General features: G+C 39.0%; 1 protein-coding gene across 5 annotated transcripts in view; it reads right to left on the reverse strand.

The window, feature by feature from the left end:
• SLC16A9 (solute carrier family 16 member 9) overlaps positions 1-26,803 on the reverse strand; it is a 54,162-nt gene that overhangs the window by 16,330 nt on the left and 11,029 nt on the right. The window contains exons 1-3 of one of the 5 annotated variants that reach the window (XM_044239547.1): positions 14,540-14,610; positions 8,756-8,832; positions 2,846-2,989 (exon numbers count right to left, since the gene is read on the reverse strand). In XM_044239547.1, coding sequence (XP_044095482.1) covers positions 2,846-2,989; positions 8,756-8,828 — 217 coding nt within the window. In that variant the 5' untranslated portion in view covers positions 8,829-8,832; positions 14,540-14,610. Of the gene's footprint in view, positions 1-2,845; positions 2,990-7,642; positions 7,723-8,743; positions 8,833-14,539; positions 14,774-26,803 lie in introns of those variants that run through there. The other 4 variants (XM_044239546.1, XM_044239549.1, XM_044239545.1 and 1 more) reach the window with 4 other exon arrangements.

Below are 26,803 nucleotides of genomic sequence, written 5' to 3' on the forward strand. Positions count from 1 at the left end.
GAATCTTTCTTATTTTTTCTAAGAAACTCAATACATAAAGGAAAATGCATTTAGAACATAATAATTTCCTATCACTTCCTTTTCAACTAAAGATTCTAAATGATGATACAGTGGAAGTATTATTCAGTATTATCTCATTTATTTATCCCAGAAATATTCAATGAGCCATGGATTATGAGCATACTGATGAAAAAGGAAAGAAAGAAACACAAAGACGTTGACCATGGCATTAAGTATTAATTATCTGCGGGCTAGAAGTAGTTCACAGGGCCCCAGTAATTACCAGTGGAAGCGATCTCTTTATTAACTGAAATCAAACCCAATTCTTTTATTTGTTTTATTTGTATTTATATTTCACTTGACTTTATTTAGTCCTCACAAAACCTGTGTGAGTTAGGTTTCCCAGCCCGCCTTCACAGATGAAGGGATGGCCATTTGTCATTTAGCTTGCTCAGGCTCACGGAATCTCTGTCTCCTAACCCTAAACCCAGCACTCCCTCCAAGAGCTGACAATTGCTTCTTAGTTTCAGGGATTCAGAACCTATTGCCAAATCAGAGTGTTCAGACATGAGCCTGTTTTCTGACCCAGAATCATTAAGTGAAAGAGAGACCAGCATTCCAGGAGGAAAGACATTACAGTAAATGCTATGACAAGTATGTAGGTAATGGTACTGTAAATACTTCCTTAAGTTAACTATGGCCACTTATTTAGGTAATTGTACACTAGTGAAAGTGGGATACCTTTTGACCATGGTTGGACACAGAACATGAGCTGGCAATGTTAACCAGGGTCCTCAAGCATTTACATGGCCTTAAGATCATGGCCCGGGTCTGGCTCACAATGGATCCACTGAGTCCATGGACCCATCCAAATTCCTGATACTTCATTGGCTCACCCAATCATGGTGATGGGTATAACCCTCTACAATGTTCCTTTGCCAACGGGGTAAGAGTTATCATAGTAGAGAAAGCCAAGAGACCTATAACATCATCACCAGCCAAGACAAATCTCAAGTCCTATCTAATTAATTGAAAATCATGGACTCATGGAGGTGGGGGTGGGGGGCACAGTTAGCTCTCAAAAGGTTCCAACAACATATGCCAAATCAAAAATAACTTCACAGGTGATAAAGCTCCCTCCATTGCTAGAGAAATTGAAATTTAGTTATGGAAGTTAGTCAATATTGTCTTTTTCTTTCTATATATCTTAGTTATGGGAGTTAGTTAATATTGTCTTTTTCTTTCTAGATATCATTAGATATTCTTCCAAAACAATCAAATGTATATAACTCTTAGATATTGTAAACAGATTTTTTCTTCTTAGAAATTTATTTTTATCTATAGGTAATGCAAATGCTATTGTATCACTCACTGCTCATCAGTTTTTAAGTCCGTAACAACTTTGTATGCCTAGATTAACCTTGAAACCATGTGGAGGAGGAAAATCCCAAGAAAATTTAAGTGTGGAGTCCAGAGTTTAAGGAAAATGCCCAAATCATATTAATGGCATCATCATTCAATTTTCTATGTAAAAAGGGATTTATCCTAAAAAGAATAATCCAATATTCATGTGTAAACACAGATACCTACATTTTTATTTTTATGACTTTAGACAATAAAGCAAAATGACTATTCAGTGGAACTCTCAGATTTTACACAAGAGACTAATATACTTGTACCCACAGTCCAAAACTATATTAAACACCAGGAAATATAAAATACCAAAAATGTACTGCATGCTTTCAAAGAACTAACATGGAATTCAGGTCTCAGCAGTATTAGAGTATGTAGTTAAATTTAAAATAGACTTCAAGGACTGGAAAAGCACCAAAAATAGTTACAAAAATGTGAAAGAGATTGGTATCTGGTGTCAAACTGAGTGGATTCAACCCCAAATCTCCTAGTTACATAGCTTCAGTTAGTAATTTCCCTTCTCTGAGCTTCACTTTCCCTCTCTGTAATGTGACTTCTTGTGAAGATTAACTGAGGTCAGAGAAAGAATTCAGCACAGAGCCAGGCACATAGGAAGTACTCCGTGCATATTAGCTGCTCTTATTTCTATTATGTATTATTCAGGAAACAGTCCCAAGTGAAAAAGAGGAATATCACGTCAACAAAATTAGGTTCTTTCAGACACTAAGAAAAACTTCGGCAGCTGGCATCCTCTTTCCAAATTCCCTATGACAGCCCCTAGGAATAATCTGATGAGGTTGAACATTGAATACAATTAGTATAATACATCACAAAGGCGTCTGCCGCAAAAATGCCCCCGAGCCCTCTGTTTTTCCTCTCTTGTAACCAGGATCATCATCACTTATCCCCACCATTCGGTTTTTCTTCACTCTTGTCTTATCTTTAAAAAAAATTAATAATAATAATGATAATAATAGTAATAATAATAATGTGTTTTAAAAACCACTTTTTACTTCTGTGGTAACTTTGCGATATGGGCCCTGGAAGCACAGGATGTTTGGAACACAAACAACTCAACAGAGCCCTGCTGAACCAGCCAATATGAAAGGGACCACTCCCTAAGTCAGTGAGAAGTGCTGTTAGTCTCCTGCTCCCGCCCCTTGCCTTTTTTGTGCCGTGCTGAAATGAAAAACCTTCTTGTGCCTTGCAAGAGAACATAATGTGCATTGATCAAACATGTTTATGCTTTCAAATATTTTGATTCACTGGGCAGACATGTTACTAAGGCAGTAATTTTTGGTGACATGTCACTGAAAGTAAATTATTTTCCATCATTTTCATGCTGCATATTAACTGAATAATAAACCTGACATTGGTAAAATGATGTTGAACTCTTGAATCTTAGAAAAATTATAGTGACCAGGTCTCTTACCTACAACAATGCCATAGGAAAAAAACAGAAAGTAGATATTGGGGGCAAAACTGCTCAACATCAGGCCTCCAGCTACCATGAAGCCACTGAAGATTGTCACAGGTCTTGCTCCAAAGGAGGAGACACAGAGGCTGCAGACAGGACCTAAAATAATAAATGAAACCTTCACTTATTTAACAATAACCTCCTTCCCACAATCATAAGATCCATCCCACCATAAATTCAAAATGATTCCTTCCATCACACAATAACACTAAAGGTAGTGTCTGGCGTGTAGTAAACACGCCAGACACTCTGTGAGATACTTCATATAAACAATCACATTTCATTTCATTTTAATCTCACTGCAGCCCAGGAAGGTAGATACTACCTCATTTTTTGATAAGGAAATTAAAGTTTCCGGATAGTAAGGCCACAGAGTTAAGAAATGGGCGTTCTGGAGTCAGACCTACTTCAAATTCGAGTTCTAATATTTGCTGGCAATATGATCTCAGGCAACTGTTCTGATCTCTCTGTGCCTCAGTTTCCTCATCTGATGACTGTAATGACTGTAATGGCAGTACCACCTCATAGGGTTACCATGATGACCAATGAGAGCACAGATGTCAAGCTGATCCCAAGGCCTGACACAAGGATGTCCCCAGTCATTGCCAGCTCTTCAGTGATGAGAACAGCAGCAGCCACCAGAATAGTAACAGAAGAAGACGTAAAAACCCAGGCAGTCTGACTCCTGAGTCCAGCGTCTTATCCATCATATTATGCTGAGGATTTTGCCCCCTGCATGTTCCATGCATTTTTACTACCCAGCGCTTCTTCCCAGCGCAAGGGCGATCATACACTGATGAGGAAAACAAGCTTGATGACTGGCTGAACACAACCAATCATGACCCTATAGAGGGATGCGGGGGGTGTTTATTCATTTCCTAGAGAATATTCTGGCAGGTGAGGCTAAATGGAGAAGCACCCTCCCCATTCCAGTAAGAGTCCATCAGTACCACTGTCCTACAGTCTATGTGTAACCTGGAATTTGTGAGAGGAAGTACACTGTTGAGTGACAGGTAACGGTGAAACTACCTGGATCTGTTCTATGGAAAAGTGGGCAACATGGATAACCATGGTAAGTAAAAGTGGGCGACATGGATAACCATGGTAAGTAAAAGTGGGAGACATGGATAACCATGGTAAGTAAATGGTAAGTAACCAATTACTTAAATGGGATTTAAGTAATAGTGAAATTCTCTCCCACTAGAAGTGTACCTAGAAAGCACCTACAACTACAGAGCTGAGCTTATCAGAAATGAAAGGACATTAAGGATTATTCAGCCCATTAGTCTCATTTACATGGAAGGAAACCGAGCCTCAGAGAGGTTGTCTAAGCCCATGGCAGAAGAGAGAGCCCAGGATTTAAAAGCAAAGAGAAACATATCTCAATTAAGTTGACAACAACCTTTCAAGATACAAATTATTATTCCCAATTTTTAAAAAATATAGTCACCAGGATGGCTAAGGACAGACAACAGTAAGGGTTAGCAAGGATAGGAAACGATCAGAACTCTTATAAACTGCTGGTATTGTCTCCTGAAGCTGAATATAGCATATTGTATAGCCCAGAAATTCTGCTTCTATGTATATACTCAAAAGAAATTCCTGTACCAAAGTATGTAATGTTCATAGCAGAACAATTCAGAGTTGCCTAGAAACCCAGATGTTCATCAGCAAGAGAACACAGAATTGAATTCTGGTATAGTCATACAATGGACTATTATATGGCAATGAGAACGAATGTTCTCTAGCTACACAAACAGAAGTATCTCATAAACATAAGGAAAGAGAAAGACAGTCAACACAAGAAAGAATACCTTGTATAATTGCATAATTTGCAAAAATAGGTGAAATTACTCTATGATTAGAAGTCAGGATAATGGATATCTTTGGTAATGGGTAGGAAGTTTAACCAGAAGGGGGCACAGCCCCACTTCCAGGGTACTACCATCGTTCTGTTTCTTGATGTGAATGTGCTTATTACATGGGTATAATTTGTTTTGTGAAAAGTTCACCAAGCTATACTCATGATATGCACACTTTTCTGTATATGTCTTTCATTTAGTAACCTCAAACAGAGAAACAAGTTTCATTGTTAGTAAGTGACAGAGCCAGGATCCAGCCACCCCAAGTCCAACATTCCTGCTAATACCAGAGAATCTCTCAAGTGCATACTTAAGACCAGGATATGACCATTGAGATACCACAGAGCTCTCAAAACATACAGCTCTCCCAAATTTCTCCCTGGTCATGAACGGGCCCCTGACATTTCAGGCCTTCTGTGAAAGCCGCAACGGAAGGGCAGACTGATAGAGTTATACACCACCCAGAAGAGAATACTCCGTGCCACTGTTTTAAAAGGAAAACCCACTTGAAAGACCAAACTTATCCAGTCGTTGAGGTGTCTGTATACCCAATGAGAAATACTTAGACACTTCAAAAATAGAAATGATTTTAAGGGTCAAATTTCATAAATGGATGGGTGACATCATAAAAGCATGATCCTTCCGTGTTGTTTACCAGCCTCGTTGACACTGAGAGTTCGTGTCAACAAATTCAACAACACAAAGGAATTAAAACACCGAGATTATTATTATTGGCATACCTGGAAAGTTTCAAGTTCCATCCTCAAAGTAAGACTTTAAATCTATGTTCTTTGATGCATGGTAACTCCACGAGGAGATGCAAAGTATGGGAAACTAGGGGTGTGGATGAAGGGTAATAATTTTCATAGCATGTACAATTACACTGTGACTATTACAGGCTAAAAAGTACATAATTATTGTCAGTTATGTGATAAGTTCATAAATCATTTGGGTCTAAATACATGATTCTTTAAAAAAAAAATTAAGCTCAGGGAAGACATGAGCAGAATTTCTTTGATGAAAAGAGCAAATTGAAAACTCTTTTTAAAAATTTCTCTACTTTCATACTGCCATCTGCTGTTTACTTAGAAAAATATCTTGGTCTCAGAGATTTAAAACAGAATTTTAGAGCTGAAAGAGGCCTTGGATAGAGTCCAAACACCACATTTTTAGAATGATAAAACTGGCACTCAGAAAGATCCTGCAATTTGACCAAGAATCCAGAGCCGATCAATGAGAGGGCTAAGGCCAAAGTCAGCTAGGCATTCTTCCCAACTGAGAAGTATTTCAACTGACACCTAAAAATCAAAATATTAGTAAAAACGCCAATGTACATTTGTTAATATCTTACAGTTTAAGAGGTCCTATGAATTTATGGCAGATGAAAATGTAACATCCATGCTTGTTTTGGTGTTTAAAAGTTCAGAGCAAATTATTTTATTCTCATTCTAGAACCACAGTATTTCTAGATTCTGTTTATATGGATTTAAACCACAGTAGTCCCATATTTCATCAATAACAATCAGGGCAAAGTATAACTGGAATTGACCATTAAGTCACATCTGCAAGACAAGACACACTTATGTGTTTAGCTCTTAATAATAGCAGGCAAGTTTCCCAAGATGAGAAACCATAGAGTACTCCTCAGTGCTGGACAAGTTTCAAGAGATAAATACAATGGAAGGACAACTCTCAGGGGAGATTACTTATAACGCTTCAGGTCTTGTACTTTACAGAAGGCGCCTTTGGAACAAAAGTTAGGTAACTCATAATATGAGCCAGTGCTTCCATCTATGGAAAGTTGTAAAATTTTAGAAAAAAGGAAGAAGGAAGCCTCATCATCATCTGTGTGCCAGTTTTTAATTTTAACAAGCAAAGTCAGTTTTTAAAATGCAACAGCCGTCTATTATCTCTGCCATTTCATTAAAGAGAAAGAAGGAATCTTTTAATAAGGAAATAGTGAAAATATATCATTTGCAAATAAAATGGAAGAGAGTGAGAAGATAGTGGGAAGCTAATACACACCAAGGATCAATGCCTTCATATTCATTTTGCCTTCAGTGAAAATGTTTCTCGAAACTACAACTGTGTGTATACTGGTGTTTGGGAGACATTATTACTATTACTACATTCCGTCTGGGAGATTAATGTTGACAAGTTGAGGGAACTGAAAGTCCTTTAGTCCTTGGCTAAATGTTAAGTGGCGGAGCCGCCAGTCAGCACAGAATGGTCTCAGATGGTAGATGGCGGTGCGGGGCACTAAGAGGGGAACAGCTCTCTCTTTCCTAGTGTACGGTATTCAGGGCTCTTACAGATATTCTATTCTTCTAGCAACATTTTTGGCACAGTGGGGACACATTCACTCAAAAAAAGTAAGAACCTGTATGTTAGGAAATAACCCTACAAACTGAGGAAAGGAGCAAAGAAAGTGAGCAAGATAAGGATGGGATTTTGAGCCCTGCAACCTCGTAAGTACAAAATGAAACTAAAAACATAAAATAATTTGTTACTAGTCATCTGCAAATCAGACTGATTGAGGTAATTTTCAGCCAATGAAGGGAATAAAAAGGGAAGTGAAAGTGAAAATTCTAACTGAAAAAGCGTTTTGTTATGATCACGGGTGAATTAAGAAAATGAGAAGAATGAATTATTATAAGGAAGTCAGAACGATCTACAAGTAAGTGGTGGAATTGTTTCCTTCAGCCCTCAGGGTAATTTAGGAAGAAACAACAGAGCTACATTTTTGCTGGCTGTTCAAATTAGCATGGGGGAAGAATATATTTCTTAAAATTTTAAAATACGTTGGTAACATTGGTAACATTATATTTAGGTCTGCATTCATTAAATGAAAAACTAAATATTTGCTCACTGTCATCCCTTCACTACTTACCAAGTGTCTTCTCAAGCAACGCTACACAATAGAAATACAAGGACATGGGCACGTGAGCCACGTATGGAACTCTAAACTCCCTCGTAGGAACATTAGAAAAATAAAAAGAGGTAAAATTAATTTAAGTAATACATTTATCTCACTCGATACATCTAAAACCTTATCATTTCAACGCTGCAATATCATTAAGGAGACATTTGAAATTCTTTTGTTTTGTAGTAAGGTTTTGAAATCCAGTGTGAATTTTTTACACTTAGAGTACTTCTCAACTTGAGCTTGCTGCATTTCAAGAGCTCAGTAGCCACATGTGGTGGGTGACAGCTGTGCTGGACCGCCCAGCCCTGGAGTCTCCTATCATGGCAGAAGCACAGAGAGGAGGACACACAATATAAGACCTATCCCAGAAGACAAAATAAACACACAAGTATTCAATTAAAATCCAAGGTCATGGGACGCCTGGGTGGCTCAGTGGGTTAAAGCCTCTGCTTTCGGCTCAGGTCATGGTCCCAGGGTCCTGGGATCGAGTCCCACATCGGGCTCTCTGCTCAGCGGGGAGACTGCTTCCTCCTCTCTCTCTGCCTGCCTCTCTGCCTGCTTGTGATCTCTGTCTGTCAAATAAATAAATAAAATAAAATAAAACCAAGGTCACAGACAAGACGCACTGAAAGAAAGGCTCAAATCGTGTGTTTAGGGATTTCAGAAAAGGGAGAGCGCCATGGGCCAAAAAAAAAAAAAAATAGCCTTGAAATGGGCCCTAAAATGTGGTTATATGAACAAAGGGATGAATATTCTAAATGGAGGAAAACCGAAACATAATGTGGTTTTCCAATTTGTCATTATTATAAGATAGCTTTGGGAAAGAAAGCATGCCTTTTAGGAAACAAATCACTTCCATGCACTTATTTCTCCTAAAAAGTTTCAGAATCCCAAGAGTGGTCAGATGGCGAGGCCTACTGCACTGAAGCCATAAGTAGGCCGACAGCACAGTGAGGAAAAAAAACAAAAACAAAACCAAAAAAACAGAGCTGTAACCAGCTTGTATGCTGGCAGCAGAGCAAGCATTTCCTAAGAGAGCAGATGACTGAGCCAGGAAAGTCTTACCCCGATACCCACAATGCAGGGAGCCCAGCAGACTCTTGTAGGTTCTCACCCCTTGTTCCTGCTGAGACCAGAATTTCAAGTCCATCTCCCTAAAGGAAGAGAAAGGCACTAAGGAGCCAAACCCACTCAAATCCTTGATCATACATACGGCTGCTTTGCTTGCTGGTTGGTTTGCTGATCTATAAAGAGCACGGAAAGCTTAAGCAAAACCTGGAGTTATTCTCACCAATCCTGGAAATGCTTAGCATCCTGGGAACTGGCCGATGCAACAGAACCCTTGTAGGGGGCAGAAATCCAGTCCTACTTGAAGGAGTAACAGTGCCTGATAGTAAAATCGTCCAGATATCCTCTAACACCACTCCGCCTGCACTCACAACTCATGCTGAGTCACTCTATAAGCTGAGCATAGATTTATTGACTTATTATCAGTTTGCAGGCCTTTGGAGAAATTAAGGAGAAAAGGGAGGGGAGAGACTGTTAAATCTGCTTCAAGCACAAAAATAGAGAACAAAAGGTCTCCCTGCTGTTTCAGCAACACTGTTGTCTGAAAAACGGCCCCACCCTTCTTGAATTTGAAGAATGACGTCTAAAGGAAAAGTGTTTGAGCTCATCTGAAAACAATGCAGGGCCACGAGAGCCCCTGATTTCAGTTAAGTTCCTTCCCTCCTGTATCAGTCACATTTCAACCAGAGAAACAGAACCAGAAGATGTGTGTTGGGAAATTTATTGCAAGAAACGGGCTTATGCGATTGTGAGACCCGGCGAGGCAAGTACAAAACCCATAGGGCAGGCCACCAGGAGGGGCAGCTTGACACTCTCTGGCACAGGCGGAAGTTACAGCCTGAAGGCGGAATTTCTTCTGGGAAAGTTCATTTCTGCTCTTAAGTCTTTTTAAATGTACTGAGTCAAGTTCACCCAAATTATTTAGGATAATCTCTCTTACTTAAAGTCCGTTGATGGTGAACTTGAAGCACATCTGTAAAATACCTTTACAATAACACCTACACTGGTGTTTGACTAACTAGGGAATACAGGCTAGCCAGGTGGATGCTGACCATCACATCTCCCAATGCAAGGACTCCTTCTGCAGGGATTTACTCTACCTGGCGTACCTGCAGTGCAGGCTGCAGGCCTTTGCATAGAGGGACTCAGTGTGGATGGCCTTCTCCCTGTCAGCCCACCATGCACAGCCCTTCCTCCCGTCTAACAACCCATCTCTATAAAACTCCAGACATTGCTTTGCCTTTGCATTTTCGAAGTCTGAAATTATCAGTAAGCCTTTTTTCCATCTCTCCCCTGAAACTAAAATCCCTGATAAGCAAAGAGGATAAGCTTTTGAATCCTGAGCACGGAGGAGATACGGATATGTATAACGGAGGTGAGCTTGTTTACAATATAACCCCAATTCCCAGCTTTATCCAACGCAAGGATCATCTGGATAAGCAAATAATTCAGACGAGAGGAAGAAGTGTTTTCCCCTCAATTGCTCGAGTTTCAAAGAGAAGGAATGAAGAATTAAGATGATGAGTGTGAAGGAAAGGAGTGCATGTCTTGCATGGTTCGAATATTCTACTGTTAGCTCCTGTCCAAGTCTAGGTTTGCCAGAGAAAAGGGGTGGGCCTTTACATTTGAGATGCTCAGGCACAATCTTACCAAAGTTCCAGTCTCCCTCCAGTCCATAGCCCAGAAATATCTTTGTCTCTCATTCTGAAGGGTCCCTTTCTTTTGTGGCTTCCACAGTTTGGTCTGAATTGCTTGTTAAAGTAATTTTATTTGTGGCTGATTCTTGTCCTCTAATAGCTAATATTTGTTGAGCACCTGCATCTCAGTCATACCAAGCAGCATCTCCATTATTCTACACAACAATCATAGAAGGTAATACTTTATTGTCCCCAATTTAAAGATGAAGAAATGGGTTGATCACGTTAGCAAAACTGGAGCCTGGGGGACCACTATTCCTCCTAGAGGATGTGCTTTGCCTTGGGCGTCATCTTTGTGTGGGCATCTTAGGCTCTATATCTTAAGGACAATAATGCCTATATCGGTGCATTGTTCAGAGGATCAACTAAGATCAAGTAAGTGAAAGTGGCTGATACTGAGCCAAGCACACAAAAGGGTGCTTAGTGAACATAAAGGACAAGCACAAGAACCTCGGAATTTAGATGTTGCTTGGCAAAAGTACTTACTCTTCTGTGCCTTGCTCAGTTATAAAGCTTCAGACATTGGATCACAGAACTGAGGATGACATCTACTATGTTTTCTCTGGACAAAACTGGGTAAAGGCAATGACTCATGTTTCTCAAATATAATATGGCCCGCCTGCATCATAATCATCTGGGGAGCTAGTTAAAATGAAGACGCCCAGGACCACCCCCCCTCCCCCCACCCCACTGCACTGATAGGTAGGAAATTGCCTTTTTAGACAAGCTTGAGTTATTTACATACACTCCTGAATTTAAAAGCAAATACCACACACACATACATATATGTATGTGTATAAATCCCATCTTTATCAAAAAATGTATGAATGTAAATATATATATACATATGTATACATTATATTTTATCAAAAAGATGCAAGGACGTCCATTTTTGTGGGGTTTCTTTTCACCAGAATCAGAGTCAGTGGACATTATTTTTCATGTTTTATATAGCATGAAAGGTGCTACAACCAAGCAGAAACCTACAGTAGCTCCATTTACAAATGGAGAATTCTCAAAAAGGGCAAGATTGAAATCTAAGTCAAGAGGGTCTAAGCCAATGGTAGCTCTCAATGGAAAATCACTTTTCAGGCTTACAAAAATTCATGTATGTGGGCCCCATCATAGATTGACTGAATTAGAATGTCTGAGGGTCGAAGAGAGTAAACTTGATTGACTCCTCTGCTGTTGTTGTCTCAAAATTCTTAATTTTTAACAAGGGGACTTGCATTTTTATTTTGCAGTGGGGCCTGCAAATTATGTAGCTGGTCCTACCTACAGATTAACAGGGTGCCCTTGAAGCAGAGGGAAGTTGGAGTAAGTGCAGAGCTGCAGCTCAGGTTGAGTCTCAGCCTGAGTTCTGACAACCAGGGCCCCATCCATCCCTAAGGAGCTCTCAGCTCCTCTGAGCCCTCAACTCCTATCTGGACAGACTTTGTGAAAAAATTTGTTCTCTGAGTATGTGCTAACTGAGGTATATATCATTTCCATCATCCCTGACCCTTGCTGGAAGATGAAGTAATGACATTTCTGTTTAACTTAGTATTTGCTAATAGAAATGGTGATTAATTGGAGAACATTAAAATATTCTGTCCTACCACAGACAAAGGGCTGATACCCAAGATCTATAAAGAAATCTTCAAACTCAACACCCAAAAAACAGATAATCATGTCAAAAAATGGGCAGAAGACATGAAGACAGACAGACACACAGAAGACACTTCTCCAAAGAAGACATACAAATGGCTAATAGACACATGAAAAAATGTTCATCATTAGCCATCAGGGAAATTGATCAAAACCACATTGAGATACCACCTTACACCAGTTAGAATGGCCAAAATTAAAAAGACAGGAAACAACAAGTGTTGGAGAGGACGTGGAGAAAGGGGAACCCTCTTGCAATGTTGGTGGGAACGCAAGTTGGTGCAGCCACTTTGGAAAATAGTGTTGAGATTCCTCAAAAAATTAAAAATAGAGCTACCCTATGACCCAGCAATTGCACTACTGGGTATTTACCCCAAAGATACAGATCTAGTGAAAAGAAGGGCCATCTGTACCCCAGGATTCACAGCAGCAATGGTCATTGCCTCCAAACTATGGAAAGAGCCAAGATGCCCTTCAACAGACGAATGGATAAAGAAGATATGGTCCATATATACAATGGAGTATTATGCCTCCATCAGAAAGGATGAATACCCAACTTTTTTATCACATGGCTGGGACTGGAGGAGATTATGCTGAGTAAAATAAGTCAAGCAGAGAGCGTCAATTATCATATGGTTTCACTTACTTGTGGAGCATAAGGAATATCATGGAGGCCATTAGGAGAAGGACAGGAAAAGTGAACTGGGGCAAATAGGGGGAGACAAAGCATGAGAGGCTGTGGACTCTGAGAAACAAACTGAGGGTTTTGGAGGGGACGGGGGTGGAAGGATGGAAGGGGGTGGAAGGAAGGCCTGGTCGTGGATATTAAGGAGGGCATATATTGCATGGAGCACTAGGTGTGGTGCATAAACGATAAATCTTGGAACACTGAAAAAATGAAATTAAATTAAATTTTAAAAAAACTATTTCCTCTTCATACCTGATCATTTTCAAGAAATCAGTACTTGCAAACCCATATATTAACATATCAGTTATCATCCTTTTGTACTTTGACAGCTTTGCAAACAATCCGCGTTTTAAAAAACTCTTTCAAACAAATCTTGAGCAAACTCTTCCTGTTTTTCTTGAGTTCATAATGACAGTATTATTTTCATTTGTTTAGTTATGTTTAGTTATCTTATCTGGCATGACCAGATGATCCAGGATTGTTTTTCAAGTCCTGCTTTTAATTTAACAAGGTAATACATTAATTGGAAGCAAATGTTTTTGTTTTGTTTTGAGAAATCCCTTTTAGGGGTACCTGGGTGGCTCAGTTAATTAAGCAACTGCCTTCAGCTCAGGTCATGATCCTGGAGTCTTAGGATCGAGTCCCACACTGGGCTCCTTGCTCAGCAGGGAGTCTGCTTCTCCCTCCGACCTCTCCCCTCTCATGCTCTCTCTCTCAAATAAATAAATAAAATCTTTTTAAAAATCCCTTTTAGAGATCAGGAAAGACAACATACTCAAAAGAAGGTATGTCTAGTTTATTTTGTTTTCATGAATCATTTCAGAGATGAAAATTACCTTACAAATCACCACATCCAATGTCCTTATTTTCTCCCTATGTTCCCACAGAACAGAGTTTGTGATTTGTTCAATGAACCACGTCAACTTCATAGCAATAGGAAGAGACTCCGGGGCAACTGACCCCCAACCATCCTAGCACACCGGTGCTTAGATAGTTCCAAGTAAATTACATGATCATTAAACACTGCTGCAGAGTTCAAACTATTACTTCAGATGTAGAAGGGTCATATGATTTTCATCCTTTAAAGGTAAATTAAAACCCTCTATTGTTCTTTCTAAAGATGGCAGGAATCACATTATATCATATATAAATGTTTATGAAGAACATTACTCTTGGAGACACTATTAAAAGCCTTTGAAGACAAATATATCCCATCTACATCATGCATAACACTGCATTAGAATTCTCACCATTGTGAGATGGGACAACCCCTTGCCGTGTCACACTTCTCTTATGAAGGGGACACAAATGATGTTCATACAATTTGATCACAGTGTGCCTAAATGGCAGAGGACTAACTTTGAATTATACAGGATCTGCTTAGTACTGCCCAACATCACGTGGTCCTCTGGTTACCAGCATTCACTGGACATGCCTGGATCTGTGCCCTCATCTCCCTGTGAGTCTCTTAAGGGCAGGAACAGTGTGTTTACTGTTCATCTTTTTATATCCAGAATCTAGCACACTGAATGGCATATAACAGCAAATAAATGGATAAAGAGATGAATGGCAATCTTCCAGATCCCTGTATTTTTACATAGATTTATTATAGTGAAAAGGTACTAAAATTTCAATGAAAGCAGGGAATATGTTATACTTAAAAAATATATATATCTTTCTATGTCTTGCACAGTGTTAGTGAGGCAGCAAATTTAACTCAACGATAGGGGACTGAGGAGAAGCATGCATTTATCCACTTACTTGCAAGCAAGCCAACTCCACTTGCAAGGGATCCGACCCAGGCTGTTTTTCCTTTTCCTTCACCAAAGATGTCCAGCCATTCTATGTACAAGACTCCAACAGCCAACGGTGATCCATAACACAAAAACTGAGTGAAAAAGGAGACAAGCACAATCACCCAGCCCCATCCACCATCAGGTGACTTTTTAAATTCCATCATAGGTAAGAGATCAAGGAAGTATTTTTCTGTAGGTCCTAAGTGAAAAAAAAAGGAGAAAAACATATTTAGAGTGTGGTAGGGCACAGTATTTTGGATTAAAAATATCTCCTCCTAAATTAAGTCATAAAAGTCTTCTTTAAAAATACACATGGAAAAAAAATACACATGGAAAAGCATAAAATATCACTGACATATCAAGTTAACTTAAAAAAATTTTTTTTTAAATTTTACTTATCTATTTGACATACAGAGATCATAAGGAGGCAGACAGGCAGACAGAGAGGCAGGCAGAGAGAGGAGGAAACAGTCTCCCTGCTGAGCAAAGAGCCCGATGCGGGGCTTGATCCCAGGACCCTGAGATCATGACCTGAGCCGAAGGCAGAGGCTTTAATCCACTGAGCCATCCAGGTGCCCCAACTTTAAAATGTTTACTCTTGATTTGAGTAAAGAATACATCCACATGCTTCAAAAGAAATTTTTTAATTGCAAAAAGGCACAGTTTGAACACGTTGCCCCATTCACCAGGTTTGGTCTCTTGCCACATGTTGGCTTCCCCAGGAAGAAGATTCTTAGTAAGAAGAAAGTTTTTTAGAACTATTCTTTTCCATTGGAAGGTAATAGGCCGGAGAGGAAAAAGATAAGCAGCCAGGTAGTGTCAAGGAAGGGGACTTCTAAAGCTGGGATGCCCTTCAGAGTTGCTCTGAAGAGTTAGGCATGGAGAGTTGGCCCATCACACTCCCATGTTGGTCATTCACCGGGTTCAGGCCATCCAGGGAGTGGGCATGACCGTAGGTGAAGGGGGCTCCCTTCAAATGAGGCAATCATTTCTGTAGGGCTTTCAGCTGAAGGCACCCTGCCAATAGCACTGTGTGCAGCTAGGGCAAGGAATCTCTCAGTCCCAAAGGGAGTCTGGAGGGGAACTGGCAGCACATCACAACACCCACCAACTTGAGTATCCTCCCAGACTTTCTCCACGAATATACAGGAAATTCCCTCTTTTTTGACAAAAAATAGCATATTGTACATTCTATTCCAAACCTTGTCTCGTGCCCTTAAATCCCCAAGATTTTTCCCTATCAATACATAGACAGCATCCCTAGTCATTTTTTTCTTAATTAAGCACAAAGTATCTCACCATATGGTTGCACACTTGTTTATTTAGTTACCAAATAGGCAAAACATTACACAGCCTTTTAGTCTCTTGAGGTGTTTGGCTATTGTTATCATATATTATCATTTATTATCTAGATTATTATCTAGTTCAAGAATGAAAAAGAGGGACCAAAGGTATATAATCCACACCTACCTATTTCTCACCTAACTCCCATATCCTCCACAGAAAACCAGTGCTTCTTGTTTCTTTTATATCCTTCTTTAGAGTTTGTTTATGCATATATTGCTAACTCAAATATAGCTTTCCTCTATTTTTTACACAGAAAAATAGCATGATATATATGTACATATATACATATGTATCTGTATATGTCTTGCTTTTTTTCACTTGGAAAATATCCTAAAGCTCTTTCCCATCGATGCATAGCGACCTTCCTATTCTCTTCTTTGTGCTGCCCTGTGTTTCAGTATAGGGCTTTCTCTTAATTCTTAACTAATTCTCTTAGTTCCCTGTGATTTACAATGAAAACAACACTGCAGTGAATAACCTTACATATACATATATCTTTTTGCATATATGCGTATCTGTTAGGTAAAACCTAAAAGAGGAATTGCGGAGTCAAAAGCTATGTACACTGTAATTGTAACTAGTATTACAAAATTGGCTTCAAGGGATTAAACCAATTTACGTCATCCCCGGCAATTTGCCGTGTGTCATAAAACTTCTGGATTTTTGCCAATATGGTAACTGTAGAACAACAGTATTTCATTATAGACTTCACTTGCATTTTTCAGCTTTCCCTGAATGTTGTATGTCATCTCATAGATGAAAAGCCATCTGTAATTCCTATCTAGTTCTTGAGTATGTATATACGGGTGTATTTCGGGATTTTCCATTCTGTGCCTATTCACTCACCATTACCACATTAGTTTAGTTATTAAGTTTAAGGTAATTTTAAGTACTCTATTCTTTTTGCTAATATTATAATTGGGGTTATTTCTTTGGCTTTTGTGCGTAAAAGTTATTGATGTCTGTATGTTAATTTTGTGTCCCACTACCTTACTAAATTCTCTCATTTACCTTAGATGCTTGAACAATTCTCTTGGGTATATACAATATATAATACAATAAAGTTCAACAATCATCTACTAACAGTAATAGTTTTACATTTTTACCTTGAATTTTTATACTTCAAATTTCCTTCTTTTGCCTTTGCATCAAACAGGGTATACAGGATAATGTCAAATAATGAGGGCGTATGTCTCTGGCTCCTAACTTAGAACACCTTCAAATGCCAAGGTGCTGCCTCTGGGGCTTAAATCAATTTATTTCACAAAATTAAGAAAATATATCTATTTCCCTAACTTTGAGTGTTCTTATAAAGAATGCTTACTATGTTTTATCAAATGCATTTCTGGTGCACAGGGAGATGATTATGATCTCTTCCATAGAACTTTAAATGTAATAAAATCTGTACTTTCTTTTCTTTTCTTTTCCTTTCTTTATTCGTCAGAAAGAGAGAGAAAGCACAAGCAGGGGTGAGCAGCAGGCAGAGGGAAAAGCAGGTTCCCCACTGAGCAGGAAGGCAGATGTGAAGTTCAATTCCTGGACCCCAGGATCATGACCTGAGCCGAAGGCAGACGCTTAAGGCAATTGAGCCACCCAGGCACCCCTAAAACTTTATTTTTCTACCTTGAACCATCCTTGCATTATTGGATTAAATCATCCTTGATTCATGCACTATTTTGATTATACCTGCCTATCTGGGGGACAGGGGAAGGATTTTTAAGTTGACAAGTGAGATTTTTCTTTTTGTTTTTAATTTTTACTAAATTTTTAAAATCAAAGTAATATTTTCAAATTCAAAGTAATATTTTCAAATTCTTTGAAAATATTACTTCTTCCAAAGTTCTAAAACAGTTTACATGGCAATGGATTTGGAGGGCCAAATCTCGACCTCCCTGCCCCCGCAAGGCTTCCCACTTAATCTACAGTTCCTATGTCCCTGTACCATGTCAGGTTTACAGTTTCAACAGAGTCTTCTTTGACCACAGGTTTTTCTAAGCCATTCCCTTGGCTGTTGTTTCATCAGATAATAGCTAAAGACAGTGGAAAATATCATTCAGCCATTCATGCATGCCCCTAATTAGATGGTGGAGCATTTGGCTATCTTAAGAGAGTCATAGTTACAACCACCAATTTATCTGGGCTTCAGTGAATGTCTTTACTTTGACATTCAGAACACTAGGCAAAAATCACATCACCACCTGCCACAGGTCTTTGTATAAATTAACTTTCAGTATTTCATAATTGAAAACTGGAAGAGGTTACAATTTGTACACAAAATTGCAGAGTCTAAAGGCCAGTCTCTCAGACCAAATGACTGTGTTAGCAGACAGAATACTGCAAACTTCCAAATATCTAAAACCTTTGAAATAGGGACGCCTGGGTGGCGCAGTTGGTTGGACGACTGCCTTCGGCTCAGGGCGTGATCCTGGAGTCCCGGGATCGAGTCCCACATCAGGCTCCCAGCTCCATGGGGAGTCTGCTTCGCTCTCTGACCTTCTCCTCGCTCATGCTCTCTCTCACTGTCTCTCTCAAATAAATAAATAAAATCTTTAAAAAAAAAAAAAAAAAAAAACCTTTGAAATAACCATCAGAAACTAACTCTTTCTAGTACCTACTCTACTATAAAAGCAAATAATATAATGCTGGTCCTTCTAATGACAATTGGGTACTCAGCCATTTTTCTTGGTCAAAATTCCTTTTAAAGAAAATATAGTCTTGATTCCCTAAACTAGATACTATATGATAGCAATAGCCAAACAGCTAGAGAGACTAAAAAGCTATATAAGAACAAATGCATATGAGAGTGTTGTTTATTTAAATCTTCAAATTACAGAACTTCAGGAAAAGTATACAATTACATAGGCAGAACACCAGAATCGCAAAGAAAGCCCCAGTATTTTCTGGAGGGTGGGGAAAGTGAAGGGGTGAGGAGACTCTCCCTTGCCAGTGTGCACACTTCAGAGACAGAAATGCCTTTATACACAAAATACCTTGGCCTTGCTTTACTTTGCTTTGCCTAGGGTGACATTTCAACACATAGGACAAGAGCCAGAGAATTCTTCTCACCATAAATATTTGGGAGAACAACCTTTGAAATACAAAGCTCCCATGTATATCAACTCTGACTAGAAAGACAAGTTTTTACAACGAGTTGGCTAACAGTTTCTAATCTTTAATTGTCTCATAGTCTGATATACATGTAGTCTCAATAGAACATGCTGGAAAATACCATTTCACGATTTCTTGTTTTCTGTCAGGGTAATGAATAACTTCCTCCTACAGGTCCCTCTATTCCTTAGGTGTTTCTCACCTGCTATTTCTCTGACATTATATATTCTGCAAGTTGATTTCACAAATAAACCAATCCTTATTTCCCTCCCCCCCCCCTTCTGTAATGGCTCCCAATTTCCTGTGGGAGACTTGGATCTTCTCTATAGGTGGTAACACTGCTGATTAAGATTCCTTGATCTTGACCCATAGGACAGTATCTAACCCAAGCAAGGGCAACAGGACCTCTCTACCAGGTTTCTGAATCTTGGGTGAAATGCCATAAGGAAAAAAACAGACATTTGAAGTTTATTGATTTCAAAGATAGTACACTGAAGAGACCTTCAGTCAGTTCCTACTACCTTGACTACCTAGGGGATACCCAAGATTGGTTTCTCCAGGCTTTCATTTCACTCCATGAGCAAACCCAAAAGATTATTTGTGAAGTTAGCTGGTGTTTGTTTCTTTTACTTAGAACAGACTAAATAAATTTGAGTACACCATAATTTCAAATTGATTATTTTAACTTTCTATCCCCTACTTGGTTCCATTTGGACCAAAGAGCAAGTTTAAGGATATAGTCTAGGACCATATAATATAGGAAATATAGATATGTCATATTTTTTTCTGAAATTAATTATCCTTCCTTCTTCATATCTTATGATTCCATATATGATAACAATCTCTTCTCTGGCATTATTTAAATATAAACTTCAAATTAACTGAAATTTCCACTAAGCACACTTACACTAATATCTACAGAAATGCAGCATTATAAAAGGGATTTTTACACAATAAGTTTTTCGATCACTTACAAATTAAATTATATTGTCCTAGATAACAAGTGAACTCAGAAGAAATATGACATGGCCTTAAGATAGCGTGTGATCTCTGAGTTCCAAAGAGGTGTCCGGCTATTCAACGTTTGGGAGTCAGACGTTTGGGAAAATGAAATCAGGAGTGGAAGGCCTTATGAAGTAGGTTTCTAAAGAACAATGGAGAGATTCGGGAAAGCGTGGCTCTGGCAAGAAAAACAACATGCACCTGGGTGTGGAATCAGGACAGGCCTGCTACGTTTGGTGGAAGGTAAAGAAGGCAGGACTTAGAGGACTCACAGAGGAAAACAAGATTAGAAAGGTAGCACTCTCAGTTGAAACTGAAGAAGAAAGTATCTCAGGAAGCCTATACCTATAATCCCAAGATAGGATTTTTTTTCATATTTTACATAATGTATGCTGGCATTAATAACCCACTTATATTATCTAAACGATGGATTTTTTGTACTAAAAAATAACAAGCTCTGTAACATCAGAGAATGTTGTTTTATTTGGACTAGAGTTCCATGAGTATATTCAAAGTTTGGGGCCCTTACTCATATAACTGTAGGAAAGTATGCTTCTAAGAAACACACACATTGTAGCATATTCTAGTACATTCTTTGAAAATTTGGAATCTTTTTTAATCAGAGTGTTCACAAACCAAGACTTTGCATAACAAGACACCTTATAAAACTCAAAATTACAAGCCATTTTGAGAAGACCATTCTTTGTCACACTACAATCTAAGGGAACATCACAAAATTAATGTTAACTTATCATTTAAGTGCACTTCTTATTTTTAATTTAAACATTAAATATGTTCTACATATTATAAACCTTGTTTGGACTGGAGAGAAAACAGCATGAAATAAAACTTACCATGGCAACATATTATTACTCAAGAAAATCAGATTATCATAGTATAAAGGACAGTGTATCTCTTAACTCTAGAATTTGTTTTGTCAAAGGCAAATTCCAACTGTTGATGAAAGTCTACATTTCACTCATGGTGATTAAGCTCTAATATCTTAGGCTGCATTTAGTTCTGTTCAAGTAATGCCAATTCTTTGCTATCTCCTTAAGCATCCACTGGCTGAAAATGTCTTTTCTCCACATATAGGATCCCAGAACTGCATATTTGACATTTATGAACATTCACTGTTGACATAGAGGCTTTTTGTCCCTGAAATGTATACACACATACTATACTACTTTTTGCCAAATTGGGAGTGACTTACAATTGATCTTACTTTCAGCTGATGGTCCCTCTTGCCTTTGTTCCCCCCACGATAATAATTTTTAATAGTCCATTTTTAAGTTTTTATACCAGAAAGCATTTTACTATTCATTCATTCATTCATTCATTTTTATTAACATATAATATATTATTTGCTTCAGGGGTACAGGTCTGTGAATCATCAGTCTTACACAATTCACAGCACTCACCACAGCACATATGCTCCCCCATGTCCATAACCCAACCACCCTACCCCTTTTGAGTGTTACCTATATGTCAGTAAAGAGTCCTAGATACATTTTTCGCTCAGATCATAGGAGGTAAAAGAGAACTTTTTTTTTCTTTTGTTCAATCTCAATCACTGCCAAATTACCTGATGCTGAAACACTTTTTTTTTTTTTTTAATTAGGAGCATAGGATCACATGACTACATCCTGGTGGAGGAAATGGTTGATTCCAGGTTGGTTTTGTCTTGACCTGGTCATCCATCAGCTGTGTCAAAAGTCTAAGTCAACCTGGGCTTTGTGACTTTCCTCAGTTACATTGATGCTACTCTTGTTAAATGAAAGGCTCTAAACCAGAGGCCAGGATGAGGCAAACTGAAACCCTAGCACGTCACTGTTGGGGATGAAAACACGGTAGCCACTACTGAGAAGCGTTTGACGTAGGCATGAGTGTGGACTGTCAAGGGCACAAGATTTCTTTCTGGGGTAATGGAAATGTTTTCAAATTATTTTAAAGTATTTTAAAAATAGATTATGATACACTTTGCACAACTCCTGGTTAGAATCAACGGACCTGAACACATTAAGTAGGTGAGCTTTATCACAAAGCTCTTAGAGTAAAACACATTCGAAAGCTACTGGATATTACGTTTTGGTTCTGACTCCAATGCAAGTAACAAGCTTCATCAACTACTGCTCTGTGGGAAGCGGTTCTAGCCCTGACACCGCGCTTGCGCAACGGTGACTTCTGCTTTCCCAAACATCCACCATAGATCCTCCACCACTGCAGTTTGGGTCCAGGGATGCTGGAAATTGAGGGGGGGGGGAAATGGGGGGAATTCTCATAAAAAAATATGAGTAAACAAATCATTCTTTGTTTTAATAAAAATGAAGACAAGGAAATAATTATTTGGGAATTCTAAAACTATATAGGTAAAAAAAAATACCCTTTAACATAAATTGAGGCTCATAATTCAAATGTAAGTTAATTAAATTCCATTTAATGGGACACGAGCACAAGAGAGGCAGTTCAGAGGTACAAGTAATTGTGCCTGTGGCCGGCGCTCGAGCCCGCCTCCAGCTCGCCTATGACGCCACCTCTTTCACTTTCCTATTCTCAAGTACTTCGTTCTACAGTGTTGGAGGAGTGAAAAGTGCAGCATGTGTACTCATCATTTGCAAAAGAGTCAACACACTTATGACTGATTTTTGGTTACTTGGGAGTAGCATAAAGATTTAAAATAGTAGAAATTCCCTCTGAGCCAATAATATAAACTTTGAAGTGAGTCTACTCCACTTGGTGATTCATGTGTTAGCGAACACAGACACATTAACACCAGTGTTAGTCCTTTAAATGTTATAGTCAGTGGATGAATTTCGTCATGTTCCAATGACATGTCATAATCAGTACAGCTTACGATTTCTCTTCTGAAGTAAAATAAACTTAGTTATATATCAAGGTCTTTTTTTTTAACATATATAAACATTTTTTAATAAACATATAATGTATTATTTGCCCCAGATCAAGGTCGTTTTTATTTTATTTTATTTTTTTTAAAGATTTTATTTATTTATTTGACAGAGAGAGATCACAAGTAAGCAGAGAGGCAGGCAGAGAGAGAGGAAGGGAAGCAGGCTTCCTGCTGAGCAGAGAGCCGGATACGGGACTCAATCCCAGGACCCTGAGATCATGACCTGAGCCGAAGGCAGCGGCTTAACACACTGAGCCACCCAGGCGCCCTCAAGGTCGTTTTTAAAGGAAAAGAATCCACCTTGTTGTCCTTCTAGAAAACTATTAAAACTCTTTGTAAAGTTATATTGAGATAGCCTTATTTTATACACACACAGACATACACACAGATTTCTATATTTACAATTCTGTAAGCATTTTCTACAAAATGGCAGAGCTATAAAAGGAAGTCAACACCAAATAACAACTTTAATACTACTGTGAAATCAATTGTGGTGGCCTTAATCGGACTGTCTCAGAAGTTAAAAGAAATAAGCCATTTCAGACTTCTGGTATATTAAATATGGAAGAAAAAAAGCCAAAATGAGGTTAGAGAAATCAAGATATCTGTTAAAAGTTTACACTTTAAAAATTAATGCTATCAGCCAAAAAAGGGTGAACAACCCAAATGTCCATCCACTGATGACTGGATGACTAAAATGTGGTCTAAAGGGGAGAAGCGCTGGTTCATGCTCCCACATCATGAACCTTAAAAACATGATGCTAAATGAAAGGAGCCAAATACAAAAGACCACATATTACAGGATTCTCATTTATATGAAACTTCCAGTATAGGGAATCTAGAGACAGGAAGTAGATTAGGGGTTGCCTAGGTTTAGGAAGTTTGGTAGGGGGGGACAGGAAGTAACTGCTAATATGTATGAAGTTTCTCTCTGGGGTGAAGAAAATGTTTTAGAATTAATCCTGGGGCACCTGGGTGGCTCAGTGGGTAAAAGCCTCTGCCTTCGGCTCAGGTCATGATCCCAGGGTCCTGGGATTGAGCCCCGAGTTGGGCTCCCTGCTCAGCCTGTCAAATAAATAAATAAAGTCTTTTAAAAAAAAAAATTCTGATGATGGTTGCACAAGTCTGTGAATATACTGAAAACAATCAAACAAACTTTAAATATGCATTATAGGGTATATGGGTTACATTTTTCATAAAGCTTTATTAAAAACTTAATGTAAACTCCAACTGTATATATTTGCCAAAATTCATTATATTACACCCTAATAACCATCGAATTTTACTATAGGTAAATTATACCTCAATAAAGCTGACTTTACGAAGGAAAAAAATAATTCTATAAACACACACACAGTTACAATCGCCAGATATATGATCTGATCTGGAGGTAAAATCGACAATCTTTGTAGGTCTTCCACCCAGGGGAGGCCCCTCCCCCGGGGCCAATATAGTCCTTCTCCCCACACACACTCCCCCAACACACATGCCCAGACTTTTAACCTAGAAAACAGGTTATACTAGGAAATGAAATCAGGAGATGATGTGTTGCTTATTTCAACATGTAGCTCCTCGAACAAAGGAATAATAGAAAGCAAAGCTGCTTTCTGTTCAGGTGCAGGAGTGACCACACATCATAAAAGAAGAATCTAAGCGATGGAAATGAAACGTAAATTCAGGGTTTCTGGAGTACATCATGGTGTCTGGATGTTATATGTCTACACACAAGAAGGATGTAAAGAAAATGATATGAAGCAAGTTAACATCTTCAATTGCATAATAGCTTCTCTTTATTCCTCTTAATTTTACCATAAAGATGGGGTAGAGAGGAAGAGGGAAATTTTTCCAATATGTAGTTCCAGAATTTCAGGAGCTTTGTTATTACACATATACATTTGGCTTCTAACCTAGTCTATGCTACTTACCATGGGTTTTTGAGCCAATTACTATCTCTAGGCCCCACTTTTCTCATCTTAAAATGGGATAAGAGTGAACTTCAAGTGCAAACCTCAGTGCCTAGCACGCAGTAAAAAGGTTTAATAAATGTTAGCCATTATTTTAAAAACCATAAAGGATTCCTGATCACTTGATAGCCTCTTCAAGAAGTAGTTACTAGTTATTCATGTAAGAGTTTCATAGCAACTAGTTACTGAATCATATTTAAATCTAGGGTTTCTATGACTTTTCATTTTTTAATTTTTTTTTAAAGATTTTATTTATTTATTTGACAGACAGAGATCACAAGCAGGCAGAGAGAGAGGCGGGGAAGCAGGCTAGCTGCAGAGCAGAGAGGCTGATGTGGGGCTCCTCGATCCCAGGACCCTGGGATCATGACCTGAGCCGAAGGCAGAGGCTTTTACCCACTGAGCCACCCAGGTGCCCTTCATTTTTTAATTTTTAAAAAAAGAATTTATTTATTTATTTGACAAACAGAGATCACAAGTAGGCAGAGAGGTAGGCAGAGAGAGAGGAGGAAGCAGGCTCCCTGCTGAGCAGAGAGCCCGATGAGGGGCTCGATCCCAGGACCCTGGGATCATGACCTGAGCTGAAGGCAGAGGCTTTAACCCACTGAGTCACCCAGGCACCCCTCTAAGACTTTTTAATCTCAGTTATCTCTTAATATTTAGAATAGTTAAACCAAGATCTGGATATTACCAGATTCCAACTTGAATCATTCAAAAATTGTGTTTCCTACCAGATTTAGTTTCCTTTTAATGCAGGTTCAAGGCCTAAGCATTTTTAGTGTGTTAGAACCTCAGAAATCACATTTTTAAAAAATCACCCTGTGACTCTAACGGAGATCATCCACAGACACACTCTGAAAACGGCTGCCCAGCCACTGCGGTCCTTGACTGGAATCATCTGGAGAGTTTAATCATCCATCTGTGATGGATGGCCCCCCACACACTGCTCTGGGATAGGGCCTGACCTTTTCTGTCCTTCCATTGTGCAGTCAGAGTTGAGAACCACTGTCCTACAAGGGAGAACAACCTTGGACCAAACATCACATCTTCTTTCCCAGCAGAGAAGGAATACAGGCGAGGGAGAGAAGAGCTTGAGAGCTAGGGACGAAGGGGGAGACAGGATCACATGCAAACTCTTACCTGGGCCTGCTGGTCCCAGGGCAGCCGCCAGTACTTTTCTGCTCTTTCGGCTCAGCCCTGTCATCTATAACATGGCCAAGGACAAAGCTTATTTACCCCCAAAGCTCCATTGACCCAAAGCAAAAATTGCTATAGAAGTGATGGCCACACAAAGGTATTTTCTTGATTTTTTATAAAATATTTGAGAAGGCGCAAAAGGGGATCATTATCTATAATACAAAATTTAAAAGATGATTACATCCATTTATCTGAAGGCTTGCAAAAGTTTTGTTTTTGTTTTTGTTTTTTTATGAAAACAGGAGAACATAGCGTGAAAAATTGTATCGACTCAAAAAACAACCTCCAACATGTTAATGTGCCCTAGTGAATTGGAAGGCTAGAGACAAGTAAGCATCCCTCTCCAAAGAATCCTAACTTGACAAAACAAAAGAGCAGAATAATTGGACCTTCTCAGGAGAGCACGGTTTTTATTTTTTAACTATCCCAGCGTGCAGAGGGAGAACAAAGGAATGGACGGTTGCCTGCTCTCTCTTCATTTGTGACACTTGGCTCTGTCCCCACTGGTGGTGGCCATGCTACTAACCCCACACTTTGATGTGGCAACTCCCCAAAATCTGTTGGCTGGTTTCCGGCTGGAGAATGAGCAGAGTTCCACCCTTGTGGCTCCAGAGAAAGCAAGCACCCATTGCCAGCCAGAAGAGAGAAAATTTTTCCTCTCTTTCTTCCTCTGACCCAAATGGCCAAGCCCGGGCACACTCCT

This window comes from Neovison vison, chromosome 2 (assembly GCF_020171115.1).
Source record: "Neovison vison isolate M4711 chromosome 2, ASM_NN_V1, whole genome shotgun sequence".
Lineage (NCBI taxonomy): Eukaryota > Metazoa > Chordata > Mammalia > Carnivora > Mustelidae > Neogale > Neogale vison.